The 20,000-nt window shown below is 40.5% G+C and overlaps 2 protein-coding genes and 1 non-coding gene across 14 annotated transcripts in view; 2 read left to right on the top strand and 1 right to left on the bottom strand.

Annotated features, from left to right (window-relative positions):
* LOC121305398 (immunoglobulin kappa light chain-like) overlaps positions 1–20,000 on the top strand; it is a 322,019-nt gene that overhangs the window by 176,491 nt on the left and 125,528 nt on the right. The gene's annotated exons all lie outside the window — the stretch shown is intronic.
* On the top strand, positions 3,897–5,547 carry LOC121305411 (C-type lectin domain family 4 member A-like). Of its 2 annotated transcripts, none has more exons than XM_041237067.1 (4): positions 3,897–4,041; positions 4,421–4,519; positions 4,888–5,037; positions 5,315–5,547. In XM_041237067.1, the coding sequence occupies exons 1-4, from the start codon at positions 3,933–3,935 to the stop codon at positions 5,530–5,532; spliced, it is 576 nt and encodes a 191-aa protein (XP_041093001.1). In that variant the 5' UTR covers positions 3,897–3,932; the 3' UTR covers positions 5,533–5,547. The 2 variants fall into 2 exon arrangements, with proteins under 2 accessions (XP_041093001.1, XP_041093000.1); XM_041237066.1 differs by having other exon boundaries at positions 3,900–4,041; positions 4,885–5,037.
* Positions 13,251–13,322, bottom strand: trnap-cgg. The gene has a single exon. It is a non-coding gene; the product is annotated as a tRNA-Pro (tRNA).

Below are 20,000 nucleotides of genomic sequence, written 5' to 3'. Positions count from 1 at the left end.
GGAGGGGGGGGGAGGGGGGGGAGGGGGGGTTCTCTCACAGCTCGGGAAAGGAGTCAGGGATATACACATAAAATAAAAGGAAAGATAATATTACAATAAATACTTCAATGAGTGGAGGTTTATAAATGAATGTTTTAATGAGCTCAAACCTATTCAAAAGAATTAGAAAAGCATTCATTGTAATACAGCCCTTGAAAAGACCACTGACAGTCCTGACATGCTGTGGAAAACTAGCTCTGCCCTTTATACTGGTCATTTCATACAAACAAAGACTCCTAAGTTATGTAATTTTTATATATTTCCTTTTTCTTTCTTTAATACAAATTCTGTTTTCTGGTATTCACACCTCTGTTATTATTTAAACAATTCCAAATAATCTATGTGTGTGTGTGTATATATATATATATATATATATATATATATATATATATATATATATATAATATATAGAGGATATAGATATAGAGTAGAGAGAGAGAGAGAGAGAGAGAGAGAGAGAGAGAGAGAGAGAGAGAAGATAGAGACATATTAGAAAACCTTTTCTTTCATATGCATGTATAAATATTCAAACCAGGCAATAATTCAGCAGCTCAGAAACTAAGCCTACCATACCAATTAAAAATGAAAGATTATAAATAATCAAATTTAAGTGCTAAAGCATCTACAATATTTCTCCAAATCAAAAGGTCTCAATACATGCTATATGTGTGTGTGTGTGTGTGTGTGTGCGTGCGCGTGTGCGTGTGTGCGTGTGCGTGTGCGTGTGTGCAATGTGGAAACATATAGAGAATGTATGGGAATGGTCAATGAACACTGATTTCTATTACTGGAACCTGTCTTAATACTGTATTACATTCTGAATATGAATATAGCTGAATTATTAATTGTAGATAATACTTTGAATAACAGATCCATATTTAGCATTAAAAAGCAACACATGGGATTTCTTTAACAGTCGTTCGTTATTTTGTGTATCAGCCGCCACACAAAGCCGAGCGCAGTGCGGTATCCTGTAATGATGCTCCAGTCAGTCTGCCCGGCTGCACCTGAACCATCTTGAAAACACGAAGCCTCTAATCAGCTCATTTGTAAAAGTTAGTAAAGAATTGCGCTCTATAATATAACGAAGCTAAATCTGAACTCCCAGCCTGTGCAGCGAGAGAGGGAGAGAGGGCGGGGCAGAGAAGAGGGGGAGACGCTGCTAGGCAACCGGCTCCTGAACATTCCACTCAGCTGAGCAGAGACCGTTAGGATTTAAAAATGCGAAAGTTCCGAGCGGCGCGAGGCGCTGTGGTGACTTCAAGAAGATAAAATGAAAGCCTCGATTAAAGTTTAATCAAATAAATACATTAATAACCATATGAAACAAAAATACGTTTTGGTAGCTCATACCTATTTAAATTACAAAATGCGACCTGTTTTCGAAATTCATTTATATGCTAACTGCCATTAAATCAAAATTATATTTAAAACTGTTTGAGGGGCAGACTATTTCTAAAATTCATTAATGTTAAGAAACTATAACGCCACATTACATAGCACTCATTCAGTACTCATCCACTTTATCCATTTTTTTCTTCTGCACACAAAACACCTCTCCTGGTCTGACGCTTGGAGGCGCTGTTATCCCATCTGACACCACGTGTCACAGAGAGACGGCCGAAGTGGGCGGCATCAGTACCAGGAAAAGGAATGAACACAAAGACAGGACGGATGAAACGAAATGATGGTGCCACTTGCTTGCGCCGGTTTATTGTAAAATAAAACAGCTTAACAAACAGAAACAACAGCACACGGCACTGGTAGCCAAAATAAAAAGAAACAAAAATGGTGCACGGACAGACACTGAGTTTTGAACACATAAGTATCGTGCTGGTTCCACCAGCATGCAATAGCAATTGATATTTTAACTCTCCTACTCTCGCTCCCGTTCTCCATTCACCGAACACACAACCGCGAGTATGTGAAAACTTTCATCTTTATATACCCTTGTGCTGGGATTCAATTACTAATTAATTATTCACTTGAATCCCAGCACGTGAATTAATTATGTGCAACCTTGTGCTCACATATTAACTACTTTAAATGTATGTGAAGTGATGTACAATCACTGGAGCAGGGGGTGTCCATCAGCAGTGTGGAGCTGCACCGGAGCAGGGGGTGTCCATCAGCTCTGCAGCCAGCCTGGAGCTGAAGCAGAGGCTGCTGGAACAGGGGGTGTCGATCAGCTTTGGAGCCAGCCTGGAGCTGGAGCAGGGGGTGTCCATCAGCTCTGGAGAGAGCCTGGAGCTGGAGTAGGTGCTGCTGGAGTAGGGGGTGTCCATCAGCTCTGGAGAGAGCCTGGAGCTGGAGCAGGGGCTGCTGGAGTAGGGGGTGTCCATCAGCTCTGGAGCGAGCCTGGAGCTGGAGCAGGGGCTGCTGGAGTAGGGGGTGTCCATCAGCTCTGGAGAGAGCCTGGAGCTGGAGCAGGGGCTGCTGGAGCAGGGGGTGTGCAATAGCTCTGGAGAGAGCCTGGAGCTGGAGTAGGTGCTGCTGGAGTAGGGGGTGTCCATCAGCTCTGGAGAGAGCCTGGAGCTGGAGTAGGTGCTGCTGGAGTAGGGGGTGTCCATCAGCTCTGGAGAGAGCCTGGAGCTGAACCTCTTGAGGCAGCAAACCCGGAGCACTGCCGACCCTAATTAGAACCAGCGATCTCCAGGCTATAGGGCGCGCCCACACTTCCAAGTTTTGGTTTCTATTGAATACAATGTGGTTGGTTTATTTGGAACAATTTGTGTGCAATTAAAGTAGTTTATGGGGACAACATGAAGATAAAGACCTGTTGCTATTGACAATTCAGCACTTTAATACAGCTGCTTAATTCTTGCAGTTCACAGGATCTGTGTAATAAACACGCCTCCTTTCTTCATTTTGTGCTACAGTGTCTCCCAGATTAAAGAACTTTTTTATATTTCTATTACTGTAAATTGGCGGGTCGGCCAGCTCCAGAGTTACAAGTGTCGTGAGAACCTTTTCAAACCCACCTTTTTACTTGATAGTATCAATTGCCCCTGTGTAGTTGTATATTCCTGGGGGGGGGGGGGGGGGGGTTATAAAAGGTTCTACAGAAGGCCTGAAGATTTGTAGATAATAAAAAAAAAAACTGTGATGGTTGCTGAGCCAGGTTTCTCTTTTCATTATAAACTAGTATAAGTTTAGGTAAAGTGTTTGTTTAAACTGTTTTTTTTTGGTTTGTTCAAAGTTTATTGCTTGTGCCAATGAAGAAACAACAATTACTGTGAACTTAATAAAATCCACAACACTTTTGAACCTCCCAATCAGCTGTCTCTTTGAGTTCCTGCAATCATTCCCCCAGACCCTGGGTCGTTCTACTACAGATGAATGGAAGAGGCAAAAAGACCTAAAGAAACGCAAGGACATGCAAGTACACTATTATTATTATTATTATTATTATTATTATTATTATTATTTTTGTTCATTTTTCTCCCCAATTTGGAATATCCAGTTGTTTTTTAAGACCTTGTCTCAGCGCTGCAGCTTCCCGTTTCGACTCGGCAGAGACAGACTATCATGCGCTTCCTCTGAAACGCGTGTCGTCAGCCCACCTCTTTACACACTGCAAGCCGACAGCTTAGCTAACCAGAACTGTCGCATTGTTAGAGGAAACGCAGTTCTGCCAGAAATTCGTAGCCAACTTGCAGGCAGGCAGCCCTGATTATGCAGGCGAATTCCAATGCTGATCCTTGAAGTGACTGAAGATCGTTATTAAAGTTTGGTTTGACTGGTCTATTCTTGCAGGGAGCTTAATATATCTTCATGACGCATCAACCATTTCCTTTCTTTCCTCTCTTCACCACGCTTCTTCCTCTTTCCTCTCGTTTCCTGGTCTCTCTGTCTTCACACACACAGCACAGGGCAGTTGAGAGAGAAGGGCGATGGCTGAGGAGGTGACCTACGCAGATATCAAATTCTCTAAAATCCCAGCTGGGGGTACAGGAGCTCCTAATTCAACAGCAACCTGCCCCCCTCCGGAACACAAAGCATGTACCGTGCTTCCAGAAACACTCCAAAACTCTTTCTACTTGAAACTATTTCACTGCTTACTGATGAATTATAACACTTGATAGCTCATCTCCTGAATTAAAATACAATATCTGTTTGAAGATTGTTTCCTGGTATTTCATCTTATTTTACTTGAATTAGTTTTGTGTTGTTGTGTTCACTTCTGAAATCACTGCTGATGTATTTCTGGACTTCTGTATTTATTCAGCAAATAACATACAACAACAGTACAATTACAGGCATTGCTGAAGTAATATGCAACAGTACAGAAATTACCTGGCATTACAAAACAGCACAATACAAGTATATCTCTCTAGACTAGAATGTTTTTGAGCTGATCATATTCTCCGCTCTCTCCCAGTCCCCCCAGTCGAGCACACTTCTCAGTCCAGGGTCACCATTGCTCTGGGGGTCACAGTGGGGGTCTTGCTCTTGGCAGTGATCGTCATGGGGACAGCAAGTAAGAACAGGTTTAAACGTTGTTCTGAGTTTTTATCTAAAGCTATCAATCTGCAGGTAGTACAAGACTGCAGCTCAGTTAACTTGAATGGCTTTCTTAAAATGTGAAGCAGCATTGAAAATGTTATATTTGAATTTAACACTCAGCTACACAACAGTTCTGCTGTTAAAATCACAAGTACAGAAAGCTGTCATGTCTGTTTTAGCCTGCTGCAACTTTTTCAATAATGTTTTTCTATTTGTTCAATTTGTATTTTTTTTCAAAGCCAGACTTTTAAACTTACTGTTTAATAGAGCATTCTGATTGATCAACTGAACTGATGCACTGATCTGCAGCACTGGTAATAAACTCTGCTGTTTTTTCAGTAGGTCTACAAGTGCATCACAATCACAGCAACTCCCAGTCGACCAGTCCAGCCTGTCTGGAGAATTACAACGATGTCATCACCAGAGAGCTCAGCAAGTATAAGAAGGGCCTCAGGCAGAGACTATGTGGAGATCCTAACACTGGCAAGGAAGGTAGATATTTTGGTATCCCTGTGAATTCTATACTGTACCTCATGTTGTCCCTGAATACATGATTGGAATGAATGTCCCTCAAGTGCTGTGGTGCCCCCCCCCCCCCAACCCTGTGACATGTCACACTGTCCACAATGATCACATTATTATTTCAGCATCTTGAAGACTGGAGTGGAGACAGCAAGTCTGTGTACAGAAGGTGCTGCTTTTATCATGCTTGTATTTTATTCATTATTCTGCTTAAATAAACCATTCATGCCGCTCTCATTGTTTTCAGTGGAGTCGTGTGCAGTCTGTCTGGATGGATGGAGGAAGGGATACAATGGAAGCTGTTATTTCTTATCCACTGAGTGGAACTCCTGGGACTTTGCTAACGAGTCCTGTTCCAAACTCGGGGCTCATCTTGCTGTGATTGAGAACGAGGAGGAGCTGGTAAGAGTCACAGAGAGCTTTCTAATTACAGACACTCGGAGTTCAATTCTACAGAACCGCTAAAGGGAAATCATAATAAAATAATGAATTAATAAAAAACATTTTATATCAAGATCACAAGATCATTCAGCTGAGGATCTGGAGAAAACAGAAGTCAATGTATTAATTTTTTCGAGATCCTGAGAAACTTGCGTTCTCAACATGACAAAGACTGTTTTATTTTTACTTTGGGTTCTGTACAATTCACAGAGATGGGTTCATATTTTTCTTGTTTTCATCTTAACACAAGACACTTCTTCCTCCAGTGCATGCATTAAAACAATCAGGAAGCAGCTGCTCTGACTCGCTGGGGTGGCTAAACTTTTATTAGATCACTGGGTCAGACAAAAAATCTGATGTGTTGTATTTTGAAAATTAATATTAATTCATAAATGAATAACATCGAACTTTACCATATCAAGACACAAAATACTGTTAATTACAATGAACAAACCATGTCTTCTTTTGAAATATAATTTTACACTTTATTCTTAATTACTGAATAAAACATGTTAATACTATATTGATATACCTCAGATTATAACTTATTATAATAAAAAATAATGCATCTAAATTTAAATACAAATAAATAAATGAGGAATTCATACATTTCTGAGTGAATTCTTATGTTTTATTAAGGAGCAGCACATCAGCGTTATTGAAGGCAGTTTATTCTTCATTGTCTTGCCTCCTGTGTCATCCTTGTTACCCACCTGGTCTCCTTCATTCCTTATGTGTGCAGCAGCTCCCTGGCACACATGTCTCAACACTTATGGGCCAGTTCATTGTGAACAGGCAGATTTCTAATGCCCCTCCTAGAGAGCAGGAAAGCACTGAGAGGCTAAACATCAAACTACAGGAAGGATAATCTAACTGTACTGTGAGTCACCCAACCCTATCAAGTCCCACCTGTGTTCACAGCTCAGATCTCATAGAACTGTCTGTGACACTTACTGAAACAGAAGTGCAGAGCTTAGAACACATATACAAATAGAATATCTAATCCACTCTTCTATTAAACTGTGAACTTAGTGTTTGATTGAATCCCTCTCTGTGTTTGTATAGCCTGGAAACAGGCATCAGTGCCCTGCCAAGCTGCACACACTGCCATCATTCACACTGACCACAAGAGGGAGCCAGAGCACCACTGCTGTCCATAATGTAATAACAGTGCAGTAATAAGACAATTGAAATAGGCAGCAGTTACCTCCCCAGTCAGCCCAGTTCTCCCATTGTTAACACAAGGCTCCTCACACCCAGTCATCTAAACACTACAGTGTGGTCTGTTTCTGGAGGAAGGAGCTGCTCACAGTGATGCATGCTGGGAATCACTGACTCTAATATCTCCACACTTTGGATTCATTTCCCCTTGATTCCACCCCTGGCAGTGATGGATAGAAACAGATCCTGAATTAACATGAAACTCCTTTTGGCTTCAACTTAATTTTAAACAAAGTAAATCAAACCATCAGACACAATCCTACCTGACACACAACACAGACTGCAAATGTTTACACTGACCAAAAGAGAAAGCCATAACAGCCAGAACAGCCAAAACATTTTATTAATGTTTATCGGTACGAGATGTTGCAATGTTGCCGGTTGTGTGCAATGAGACGTGGTTAAGGCAGGGCGCTCGAAGGGCAGTCAGTAGGGACATTGATACCTTGGAGTAGGGGGAGTGATAGACTTCTCGCCTTCATTTCCATGGTGTACTGGTTAGCACTCTGAACTCTGCATCCAGCGATCTGAGTTCAAATCTCATTAGGACCTGAGATTTTCAATTCTTTACAAAAAAAAAAATCTAGTGAATTCACCATTAATGTTTGTGTGTGTGATTGAACAAGTGAAATGAATGCAGATTTCCATGTCTGAGGTGTGAAATGCAGATGAAGGGAGGCACCATGTTACATCCTTCTGTGTAGCCCACTTCCAGCCCCCTTTGCATGGATGCACAACACTGAGAAGCTCCTCTGGGAGGGCCGGTATGGTTTCTTCAGCTCTGCCAGGGGAACACTTGCCTTCATACATAACAATGCAGTACTCATTTACTGCCTGTTCAATGCTTCTGAACAGATACTTTGCCATAGCTGTTGCTTGATCCACAATGCCAAACACACTGACCACTTTCCAGTCAGGATGAATTTCTTGCAGAAATAGACCTACTGTTCTGACCTCCAGTTCAGTGTTGCTAAGTGAAGTAGCATAGTCAATGCTGTGTGTGTTTGAGGTTTTCTTTGGACAGTTCTGTTCCAACCTGTTTGTCCATTCATCTTGTGCCTTCTTTACCACATGCTTTGTATATAAATGATGCACACATTTGGGCATGCTTCTTTTACCACCTTAGCAAATTCTTCTGCTGTGTTGACAACAGCATGCTTTTGCAGAATGCGCCTCCAAACTGCATGCTTTACTTTACCTGCAACTCCATCAACTGGCCCTTTGCTGTGTGCTGTGGCAAAAAAGCTCCAATCAGCTCGACGCAGACTACAGTGTACATTGCTCGGCATGGTAAGGGTGGACAAGATGAATCTGTTTTTAAATTGGCTAGCAGCACCATCAGAAAAGAGGTGCAAGTTAGAGATGTTGGCTGAAGTTGAGGCTTCATCAAGAATAGCCCGATTGGAGCAAACAACTGCAAATGTGTCATGTTGCCTTTCATCACTGAGCACAGCATAAGAAGCACTAACAGACTGAGCTGTGAGAACTGCTGGAAACAGAGTCCCTCCTTCTGTTATCCACTGAGCTGACACTATCTCAGCTTGCTGCTTTATAATGAAGTGTTCTGAGAAATCTTGCTGAAGTATAGCTTCACATTCATTTCAATTCATCTTCAGTGTCCTGATTTGGTGAAGCTGCACCTTGGCAATAAAACTGTGGCTGCGCAGAATGGTTCACTGGGTTTGAGCTCCTCCTTGGCACCCTGTAATGTTGACTCAAGCAGTTCCTTTTTATTGTTAGCCATCTATTGGTAGTAGTGTACAATTGTATCTTCATTACCATTGCCTTGTATTAGCTGATTGACAGAACTATCAAGGTCTTGGCATGTGTCACACTGGCCAAGACAGCATTTCCTCTGCCAGTTGCAAAGTGACCCAAAGACCAGGAGATTTCCACTGGGGATATTCTGGCAAACTTTTTCCAATCCCTCTAGAAGCATCTTTGTGTTCTCATGGTAACGACAGACAGACAGGTTGAACGTGCACAGGGCGCAATGCTGCAAACTTTTTTGATTTTCCGATTTTTCCATCAGGATATTCATTCTTGAAGAGGCGATGAGCTTCAAGAACCCATAGAATACACAAACCTGACATTCTGTTTCACTCACTTCAGCTCTTTCTGTGGAAGCGTGCTTCTCTACCAGAGCCAAACCAAATGCAGTTGCCAGTTTCTTTACCATTATAATTTTCTTCCTGGGGCTCTTTGGAAGTGCCTGGTTTACTCCACTTACTGCCTTCCCCAGTGACTGAGCTGAAAAGAAAACTTTTGACAGTGAGTTTGTCAAATGATTCTCCTGAAGTTGTGATTCTGGTTCATGTCATTTTTAAAGATTTCTCCTTTACTTTCTCATTGTTTCTTTGCTCTTTTCTGCTTCCCTTTTCTTCCTCCCTATACTCCACTTGCATAATTTCTGCTGCTCTCTGTTCCTCTGCTTCATCCCTACTCTTTTCTCTTCTCACATCCTTGCATGATATCCACACATTCTTTCTACTGCAGGCACTGGAAGCATTTTCCAACTTTTATCTAGATAAAAGAAAAAAGGAGGGCTAATTCAGCCAAATAAAACACCGAATTCAATACATCTTTTAAAGGAATTTATCATGTTCTTTACTTTTTTTAAATATTCATGGTAAGTTCAGCTAGCCGAGCCTGTTATGGTATGATAATCTTAATCAGTGTAGACTGCTCTATACTATGTGACCACAAGAGGGAGGGAGAGAGTAATAAAATTATGCTCTTTAATCCAGAGCAGAGGTTCTTAACCTGTGGTCCTCAGAGACAGTCCAGGGGGTCCACAGGAAAAAAACTGGAAACTTTTCACTCAACATTAGCAATGTGCAAAATCAAAATGTTTGCTGCTTGAATGGATTTGATTTCACAAAGTTTATGATGGATCTGTTAACCTGCAGCTCTGATTTTAATATTTTACAATTCATAATTATTTATACTGTGTAACAAAGCTACATAATCACAGCTGTAGCTAAGATGAATGGTTTGAGAGAAGCTATTAATTCCCAAGTGACAAAGAAACTGCATCAGATAAAAATGAGTTTAAACTTAAGAGCACTGCTTGGCTAGAAGTGGCTGCTGTGCCAAGGAAGACAATTTGCATAGAAAAGACACTTTGCATTGGCAGCACATGCTTCAGTGCTCTGGGAGTGTTTATAGCCCTGTGAGTTTAACACTTCATGATTGAGAGCTGCCCTTCATGGCAACAGAATCCACAACAACAATGACTTTTATCAGCATCTTCATCTGGGCACTTGTCATCTGCACTCAGGGTAAGAATCATTTAGAAAAATGCATTTACAAAAATATCTGTTTCTGGGACAATTCTTACATAAGTGTTAAAAGAAAAATGAGTGAACTGAAAAAAATTAAAAGGCTGAAATTTATTGTGTTTCATCATTTAATTAAATGATTTATTATAATATTCTATATTATTATCTATTATTTTCAGAATCCAGTGGACAGATTACTGTGACTCAGACTCCAGCAGTGAAATCTGTTCTCACAGGAGACACAGTCGCTCTGAGCTGTAAAACCAGCAGTGCAGTGTACACCTATAGTAATTACCACTGCCTAGCCTGGTACCAACGGAAACCTGGAGAAGCTCCCAAACTCCTGATCTATGGTACAAGTACCCTTCAGTCTGGGATCCCAACTCGTTTCAGTGGCAGTGGATCTGGGACTGACTTCACTCTGACCATCAGTGGAGTCCAGGCTGAAGATGCAGGAGATTACTACTGTCAGAGTGCTCACTACCCCAGCAGTAGCTGGGTGTTCACACAGTGCTACACACCCGTACAAAAACCTTCCTCAGCTGGACTGCACAGCGACTGCACTGCTGCAGCTGGGACCTACTGCAGGTGCTGAGGGTGAAGGCAATGAAATGGGACACGGCCTGTGGAAGAGCTCAACTGCACACAAACACACTGAGCTCAATAACAACACACAGTCACATGTAGATATGGATTCAATATTAGTATTTAAACAAACTGATTTTGTTGTGGCTACAGGGTCCTCTAGTAATGTAGTGATGATATCATCTATTCTAAATTCTGAAACATCATTCAGTTATTCCAAGAATTGTAAAAATGTAACTCATGTTTTTCATATCTGATTCTCATATGAAGATGTTCATGAATCCTGATGCATAAACTTTTCATTAAGGATATGGAAGCTGTTAAGAAATGAATGAATGAATGCTCTGATATAAAAAGCCACAGGTCCCTTTTTCAAAGCTAAAGACAGTGTAATTGCAGCTGTACAGGATCTGCTGTGGCTCCTCAACATTGAGCAGGGACTGAAGGCATTCGGTGTGTCTGATTAAAGACACAGGAGAGGGATGAGTTGAATCCAGTGAGCCCTCAATCAGGAGCTGGGTTGCAGTAGTGAGGGAGAATGGAGAATGCCATGAGGAGAGTTATTGTACAAGAACAGAGCAGCAGTGAACAGCAGTCCTGCACAGTGGAGCCCCTCTTCTCTCAGTGTCAGTCCAGTATTGCAGCTCTCTAAAGGGCTCCACTGACTCCACACATCACACAGCTCACTGCAAACACAGCAGCTCTACACACTGACACTGCACTGCTCCAACCTCAGAGAGGGGGGCTCTTTTAAACCTGGATTCTGTGGGTTCACACAGTGACCATGGCTCATTTTATAACGCCTTTCACAGCCACATCCCTTCCTTTATGAACAGCACAATATTTATGAACAGATTTCAAAACAATGTAAAAGTGCCCCCAGCCCCTCCGCAGCACACCCAGTGCAGCACTGCCCCTCACACTGACCCCCTGTCCCATACTGCACACTCTGGGGCTTCAACAAGAGCAGCAGTGATTCAGGGGCTGCAGGACACAGACATGGGGAAGAACTGGGACTGCAGAGCAACACACAGCTAGGAAATGCTGTTTGACATTACAAATACATTAGATAATGAGCATATCTACAAATGAGTTGGCAAAGAGGCAATGCAATATTTATAACACATTCATAATATTAACTTGAATTCCCTACATCACAGACTCCCCACTAATTCAGTCTCATTCCAAATGAAAGAAAGCTGGTTTGTTCCAATCTTTCTCAAAACAACATGTCAATACTAAGTTTCCAAAGAAGTGCAGACCTACCTGTCCTGTTATGAGGGATACGTTTTTATATTGGGTACCTGTCTTGGAGACCACAATTAACACGACAGTAATTTTGCTGTCCCGGGGATGGACGAAAAATTGCCACCGATGGTGTTATGGCTCTCAGACAGGTGATAATGCTTCTGTACACTGCACCGGAGAGTTTCAGTATAGGCTGGTCACAGAGTTTCGGTCCCTCATAATGCGTTACCAAAATAAACAGTGTTGTATAAAGTAGAGAAACTCTAAGCTGAATAGTTTTATAGTCTGTTGCGTCAGAATTCTGTTTAACGCTTAAGCACTTCCTTTGCAGCAAACATGCCTACAGTGGGTTTAACCATCGTGCAATGGCCCTTGATCGGCTCTGATATTGTTGTTCATAATTTGGCAGCGATTGTGGTGGCCCATGTAAGATTTGCACAGTTGGGTGCATTCTTTACTTGAAAGCTCCCAAGACTTTGAACCCGGGTTTACAGTCGCACCCTACTTTATGCTATTGTGGCTGATCAGTACCATGTAGACCAACGATTTCAGAGTCCTGTGCTGTGAGCTGGGATTCCTTGTTTTGCATCCACTGCAATGTTTCCATAGGAGCAGACCTACCTGTCCTGTTAAGTATATTTGTACCTACTAGACCTGGGTAACTTCATATCGTTATACTACTTGCTCATAGGAGCTCCATAGGGCGTGTATTTGAAGCTTTATAAATTTAAATCTTAAAGAATACACAAAAATCCACTTACATTAAATTAAGTTAACTTCACACTTATTAACAAGCTTAGCCTGTTTATAATGCTTGTGATCACAACACATTTGCAATGTTGAGTCAGCGAGCGCCAATTATTTTTTAAATGGGAAAAGCGGAGCTCAATGAACAAGGACTAGGAAAAAGCCTTTAAAATAGAAACTAACATATATAATGTATGTATCATTGTAATTTAGTCTTATTTGAAGTACATTTGTACTTTAATTTTGCCGTTATTTTATAGTGTTATTTTATAGTGTTTGTGCTTTTGCATTAGAAAAAATCATACATATATGTAAATGAACATCTTTTTTCTACCGTAGCTTTGGTTTTAGTGTGTACTGGCCCAGCATTGGCCCAACATTGTCTTAGCTATGGTGGCTGTATTCTGCTGAACCCAAATTGGGCCAGTGCGGGTTTTTTATGGGCTGAACGTGCCCACGGTGCCCATGTTTTGCCCTTATGGGCCCAATACGTACATGTTTGCTGGGTTGCTTTGCAGTTTCAACAAAGACTGCAGTTCTGGTTTAACCATCGTGCAATCAGCCCTTGGTTGCTCTGATATTGTTGTTCATGGAATTTGAGCGCGATTATCCGCAATGCATAGGAATTGGAAAAGTTTAATACAAAATAATTTTAAAAAAGGGCTCGTCCGGGATTTGAACCCGGGACCTCTCGCACCCGAAGCGAGAATCATACCCCTAGACCAACGAGCCAGAGGTCGGCAGGGTTTTGGTCCACCGAGTTTCCAAAGAAGTGCAGACCTACCTGTCCTGTTATGAGGGATACGTTTTTATATTGGGTCTACCTGTCTTGGAGACCACAGTAATTTTGCCGTCACTCCGAGCTGTGTGCTATTGCCTGTTAGGGCCGCCTGACTGCTTTTAACTGGTGGCTAGCATTTCTATGGGTATCGAGAGTCGGTCGCTATAAACGAGTAAAGTAGTTTAGGTGGGATTTCGTTTTGATATGTTTGGAATGGCTCAGTTAGTCAGCATGTACTTCAAAATGGAAATTGAAAAAAAGGAGACTGGGGTTCATTGTTTTGCAAAGGCTGCACTCCAATGTTTTGTCACGAAATCCGTGGGTTCAGATTTCTTTACGTACTCTTTCCATTTCGCTCAGCATATACTCTTATCTCAGGGGAGACGTTAGGAGGACAGAGATGATATTACTCCTAGTGGGGTATTGTTCTGCACTGGACCCGCAATATATCCAGATGACTAATATAGCACCCAAGAAATTGACAGACTCATGTATTTAAAGTTTTTTTTACGAATCGGAGTATGATCAGTACTCCTTCGGTTTATTAACGGTTAAATATTGGATAGAGTAGTTACAGGCTACTTCGTATCCCCAGCTGACAGACACACTGGGCAGTCCAGAGTGAACACTTTAATACATGTATATATGTATGTATTCAAGGCCGACAAGCAGGCCAAGAACACGTCACTTAAAGTACCCAATGGTCTATTTCAGCACATTCAACAAATCACTCTCTTATTTCTAAAACATAGCGTGAGTCCCTTATAGCAATACATGCAATACATGTGAGATTAAATAATAATTGATTAATGCTTACCCTTGAATATAGATCGTAAAAGGATAGGTCTGTCTTCACCAGGCAAATTAAACTGAGTTCTTTCAGCTCAATTGTGTTTTGGTTTGCAGAAGATGGACCACCTTACCCTGTCTGTGATGAGTGTGGTGGTCTATTGTAATTTACCTAGGAGTTATATAGGTTTTTCATCCCATTGGAATACATGGGACGCCTCAATTAAATCCAATCATTAATCAGTGAGACAGTTCTTATCCATTTTACACATAATAGTTTTTCAAAAGATCCGGACTAACTTTTCAGATTAATAGGTGTCATGTACTCAAATAAATTCAAAACTTCACATTTGTTTCAACTCTTATGATCTCATTCCTTGTTTTCCTCCGAGCCCCTCCTTTATCTGAAAAGTTAAGTGAACCAATGTTCCCAGGATCTTGGTTTATAATATAATATAAAAACACTACTGTTATATGTGCATGGCCTCCTCTCATTTGTAAACACTATTTTTATATGTGTTATATATGAGAGATGTTCTTAATATGTGACATCATCTTCTAATTGATTATATTTTACTAAATTAAAGGTATGTGTTTCTTTTAACCTCATGTTGTTTCATCATTTTATTAATGAGTCACTTTTAATTCTATATACCAATGTCTAACAGAATATTTGACAAAAGATTGTTTAAGTCAATTAGTTTCACTAAGTTTAAGTGGTAATAGTTTTCATTAGAATTATTTATCCCTTAAAAATTGTACTAACCAGGCTCTGACCTGTACCTGACTTTTGAATGTGCTATTCCAAGCAGTTTTCCACAGTTTCCTGCTTTTTACAAAGCCAGAGTCTGTGCAAACACTTTTTAAATTTATGACCTATGAATGTCTGTTAAGCCATAATTTTTCCATATTATTTCTAGATATATTCTTATCTGTGCTAAACCACTAACTCCATAAACCTTAAATTCCAAATCTATAAGACTTGCAGCTTTGCTGAAGTGGAACCCAAGGACATTCCTCCTTTTTTGGATAAGGAGAGAGGCCCCCTTTTTCAATGCAGCAGTTTCAAAGAACCACATTATAAGGACTCCATCTACCATCATTAGACAGTAGTATAGTGGATTAACAACAAGGTACATTATAGTATATCATTACAAACTTAACACAAAAACATAACACAACGCCTTTTATATTCTATAATTCAATGGATATCATAATGTCTAGAGGTCTTGTTGTTCAATAGAAGGAGAAAGAACCTGTACCACTTTCCCATTTAATTAAATCAAATACTGCTCCAGCTTTTAATCTTCTTATCAATACGGTAAAGTCATGAACAAGCAATAATACTTGTCAGTTTTAAATAATATGTTTTCTATTATAGCAAATATTTCAAACATGTGTAGACTGACCTATTTCATGGAACAAGAGAGCCATCTACTAGTGGTACAAGGATACTCCCTCTTTATCCCTCCTTCCAAAAAGCCTCTAACACTTCATTTTTATATCAAAGTTCATTCCATATTTGAAATTGCCTAGTCCATGTCCAGCATATCCCCACGTTCCCAGCAGGATTCAACTTCTGTGCCGGGTTCAGCTCTGGTTGGTTCCAAAAATACCATCACAGGTCTCTTTATCCAAAGTTTAGCATCACAGGTGTGAGACGCCATCTTCCTCACCTCGTACCTACAAGATACTTGGACACGCTTAGCTGAGACACCTTCTACACATTCCAATTTACCTAGATGTGCCCATTTCACTAAGTGACCTCCTTCACAACTCATGCACTCAATCCTCTTAATATCTTTTGGATTTACATTTAAATGAGAGAAAGAAACTCCTGTAGGATCATTGCATTCAAACAAGATTCTACAGTGTTTAGCCAAATGACTGCAGGCCGGACAAAGTCTGGGCCCAGTCACTGATGATTTGCTTTGGCACATATTACATGCACAATTAACATTTGGCATATTTTACTAAGAGGATTATGTTTATGTGTCAGGGTTACTTCTGCACCATGTACAATAGTTCTGGATCTGTACACATTGTTACTATACATTTCTTTCTGCTCACACAAGGTCACTTTGCGAGGTATGCCTTCCATCCAGAATCCAGAATACTGAAGAAGGCCAAAACTCACTGTTATTCATATTTTCTGGTATCCAATTACTGTTCTGCCTCACATCATCAGTTGGCAGACACAATAGAACTGAATCTGAATCAGTTGATGAACCATGAGCCTTAGCTACTGAGATCCTCCATGCAAAGGGATTCAATGTTTTACTGACCAGCCTAGCTGATTCAACGTTACTTGCGACAACATCCTGACAACTTTTTACACATAACTTTAAATATATTCAAAGTTCTTTAGAAATCTGTACAACTTCACTTGCTGAATGGTGTAACCCAGTGCTCATTCACAGCTCAATTTGCTGTAATCTCCTTTTGGATTTACATGCCCTAGTGTTTCAAAGAACCACATTATAAGGACTCCATCTACCATCATTAGACAGTAGTATAGTGGATTAACAACAAATTACATTATAGTATATCATTACAAACTTAACACAAAAACATAACACAATGCCTTTTATATTCTGTAATTCAATGGATATCATAATGTCTAGAGGTCTTGTTGTTCAATAGAAGGAGAAAGAACCTGTTCCACTTTCCCATTTAATTAAATCAAATACTGCTCCAGCTTTTAATCTTCTTATCAATACGGTAAAGTCATGAACAAGCAATAATACTTGTCAGTTTTAAATAATATGTTTTCTATTATAGCAAATATTTCAAACATGTGTAGACTGACCTATTTCATGGAACAAGAGAGCCATCTACTAGTGGTACAAGGATACTCCCTCTTTATCCCTCCTTCCAAAAACACTTAATTCTATATCAAAGTTCATTCCATTTTTAAATTGCCTAGTCCATGTCCAGCATATCCCCACGTTCCCAGCATATCATAGCAGGATTCAACTTCTGTGCCGGGTTCAGCTCTGGTGAAATTGCCTAGTCCATGTCCAGCATATCCCCACGTTCCCAGCAGGATTCAACTTCTGTGCCGGGTTCAACTCTGGTTGGTTCCAAAAATACCATCACAGGTCTCTTTATTCAAAGTTTAGCATCACAGGTGTGAGGGTTACAGTTTCCTCACCAGCAACCTACAAGATACTTGGACACGCTTAGCTGAGACACCTTCTACACATTCCAATTTACCTAGATGTGCCCATTTCACTAAGTGACCTCCTTCACAACTCATGCACTCAATCCAATTAATGTTCTGCCTCATGGAAGACATTTAAATGAGAGAAAGAAACTTCTGTACGATCATTGCATTCAAACATGATTCTACAGTGTTTAGCAAAATGACTGCAGGCCGGACAAAGTCTGGGCCCAGTCACTGATGATTTGCTTTGGCACATATTACATGCACACATAACAAGAGGATTATGTTTTAATTTATGTGTCAGGGTTACTTCTGCACCATGTACAAGTTGGAAATGTACAATAGTTCTGGATCTGTACACATTGTTACTATACATTTCTTTCTGCTCACACAAGGTCACTTTGCGAGGTATGCCTTCCATCCACATGCCCTAGTTCTTGATTCATACATCTGTACTAACATTTCTTTCTGCTCACACAAGGTCACTTTGCGAGGTATGCCTTCCATCCAGGCCAAAACTCACTGTTATTCATATTTTCTGGTATCCAATTACTGTTCTGCCTCACATCATCAGTTGGCAGACACAATAGAACTGAATCTGAATCAGTTGATGAACCATGAGCCTTAGCTACTGAGATCCTCCATGCAAAGGGATTCAATGTTTTACTGACCAGCCTAGCTGATTCAACGTTACTTGCGACAACATCCTGACAACTTTTTACACATAACTTTAAATATATTGCAAAGTTATTTTAGAAATGGCTGCTCTGGTTTAACTTCACTTTTATAAACTGGTGTAACCCAGTGCAAGCCCCCCACAGCTGCAATTCCCATGCTGTAATCCACTCCTCCACCTGGCCACATGCCCTAGGGGTTGATTCATACATCTGAATGCGATACAGCTAAATGAATGCGATAACTCCTCCACCTGGCCACATGCCCTAGGGGTTGATTCATACATCTGTCGTAAATGAATGCGATACATCCGGTGCAGAGACTTAAGAAAACTTTCCAAAAAAGATGCACGTTGCAAGAGCGTGTGAGACAGAATTGTGACCTGTCACACAGAGTCAGAGACCTTCGACTCCGACCCACAGATTAGGTTGGAATCTGAAGTATGAACCAACAAGCCTACAAGCAGTCCCTCTTACTTTCTTTCTTGTTCATATTTTCCAGGTTCCAGTCCAACAGCTAAAGTGAGGGCGGGCGGTGGAGAATATCCTGACTGTGGGAAAGGTTTTACCCAGTTAGGGCATTTAAAGAAGAAACAGAGAATTCACACAGGAGAGAAACCATATCGCTGCTCTGAATGTGGGAAGAGTTTCAGTCAGCCCGAACACTTTGTTTCACACCAGCGAACTCACACAGGAGAGAAACCATATCATTGCTCTGACTGTGGGAAGAGTTTCAAACACTTAGAAACTCTGAAAACACACCAGCTAACTCACACAGGAGAGAAACAGTATCTCTGCTCTGACTGTGGGAAGAGTTTCAGTCACTCAGGAAACCTGAAAAACACCAGAGAACTCACACAAGAGAGAAACCATAGCATTGCCTTTACTGTGGGAAGAGTTTCAATCACTCAGGAAACCTGAAAAACACCAGGAAAGTCACAGAGTAGACAAACTGTAAAGACTATTTTCAATGTGACTTTTCACTCTTGAGAAAAAAAAAAAATGTTAGCTTTGCATTATGAGTCCCTGTGTAATTACTGTTTTGTGTATCACTCTGAAAAGCATGCATTTTAAATGGTAAAATTACACTTCAACTCTCTTGCACTGTGATTGTGTTAGAAAGTGGGCGGTGACACGAACACGTCACAAGAGGCTTCTCTGCTGTCAGTTTAACCCGGGCTGTCAGTGCAGTCAGTGCCTGGGAGCGGGAATAGGCAGAAAGGAAACTATTCTGCATCTCATCTGATGGACGAGTCAGGAGAAATCAATAATAACTCAGTGTGGGAAATGAGTTTCAGGATTTAACATTTTAAACTTTATCAACTTTGAAAATAAATAAATTGATGGGAACGAGTATCCCGACCCTGCTATTTAGCATCCCAGAGACAAGACTGCATCATGCGTACTGGGCAACAGTCTGGAGCAGTGGTCTTCAAACTTTTTAGGCCCCGTTCCACTTTCTAAAAAATCTAGTCTACTGCGTCCCCCCATCTCAGATAGGGGATTTTCAAATTACTAGGCTTAAGTACTTACTGATGTTAATATATATATATATATCTATATATATATATATATATATATATATATATATATATATATATATATATATATATATATTACCTATATTTTTTTAAATGATGGATACCAGTGTGATGGATGTGCTGCTTTTATCACAGATTTCAGTAAAACTACAACCTTGATAACTAAACAATGCAGCCCCTAGACAAGGGTATGTTATTCTGTATTTTAAAATGAACAAATAGGACTTCAAGTTACAAAAAAAATAAGTGAGTCGTTAAAAAAATAAAAATAAACAGGACTCGATTTGCTGGCTCAGAAGCACAGGGAAGGAGGAGGGGCTAGAGTTCAGCCAATTACTGTTCATGGAACACTGCTGTTAAAATAATTTAAATAAAATACAATTAAAACTAAACATGCTATGTAAAATTATTTCAAAATCCAGACCAGTAAGTGGCCAAACGAGTCCCAAAACAGGTTAT

Source organism: Polyodon spathula, chromosome 43 (genome assembly GCF_017654505.1).
Source record: "Polyodon spathula isolate WHYD16114869_AA chromosome 43, ASM1765450v1, whole genome shotgun sequence".
In the NCBI taxonomy this organism is placed as follows: domain Eukaryota; kingdom Metazoa; phylum Chordata; class Actinopteri; order Acipenseriformes; family Polyodontidae; genus Polyodon; species Polyodon spathula.
The sequence above is the reverse complement of the archived record's forward strand: the minus strand, read 5'-3'. Positions and strand labels throughout refer to the sequence as shown.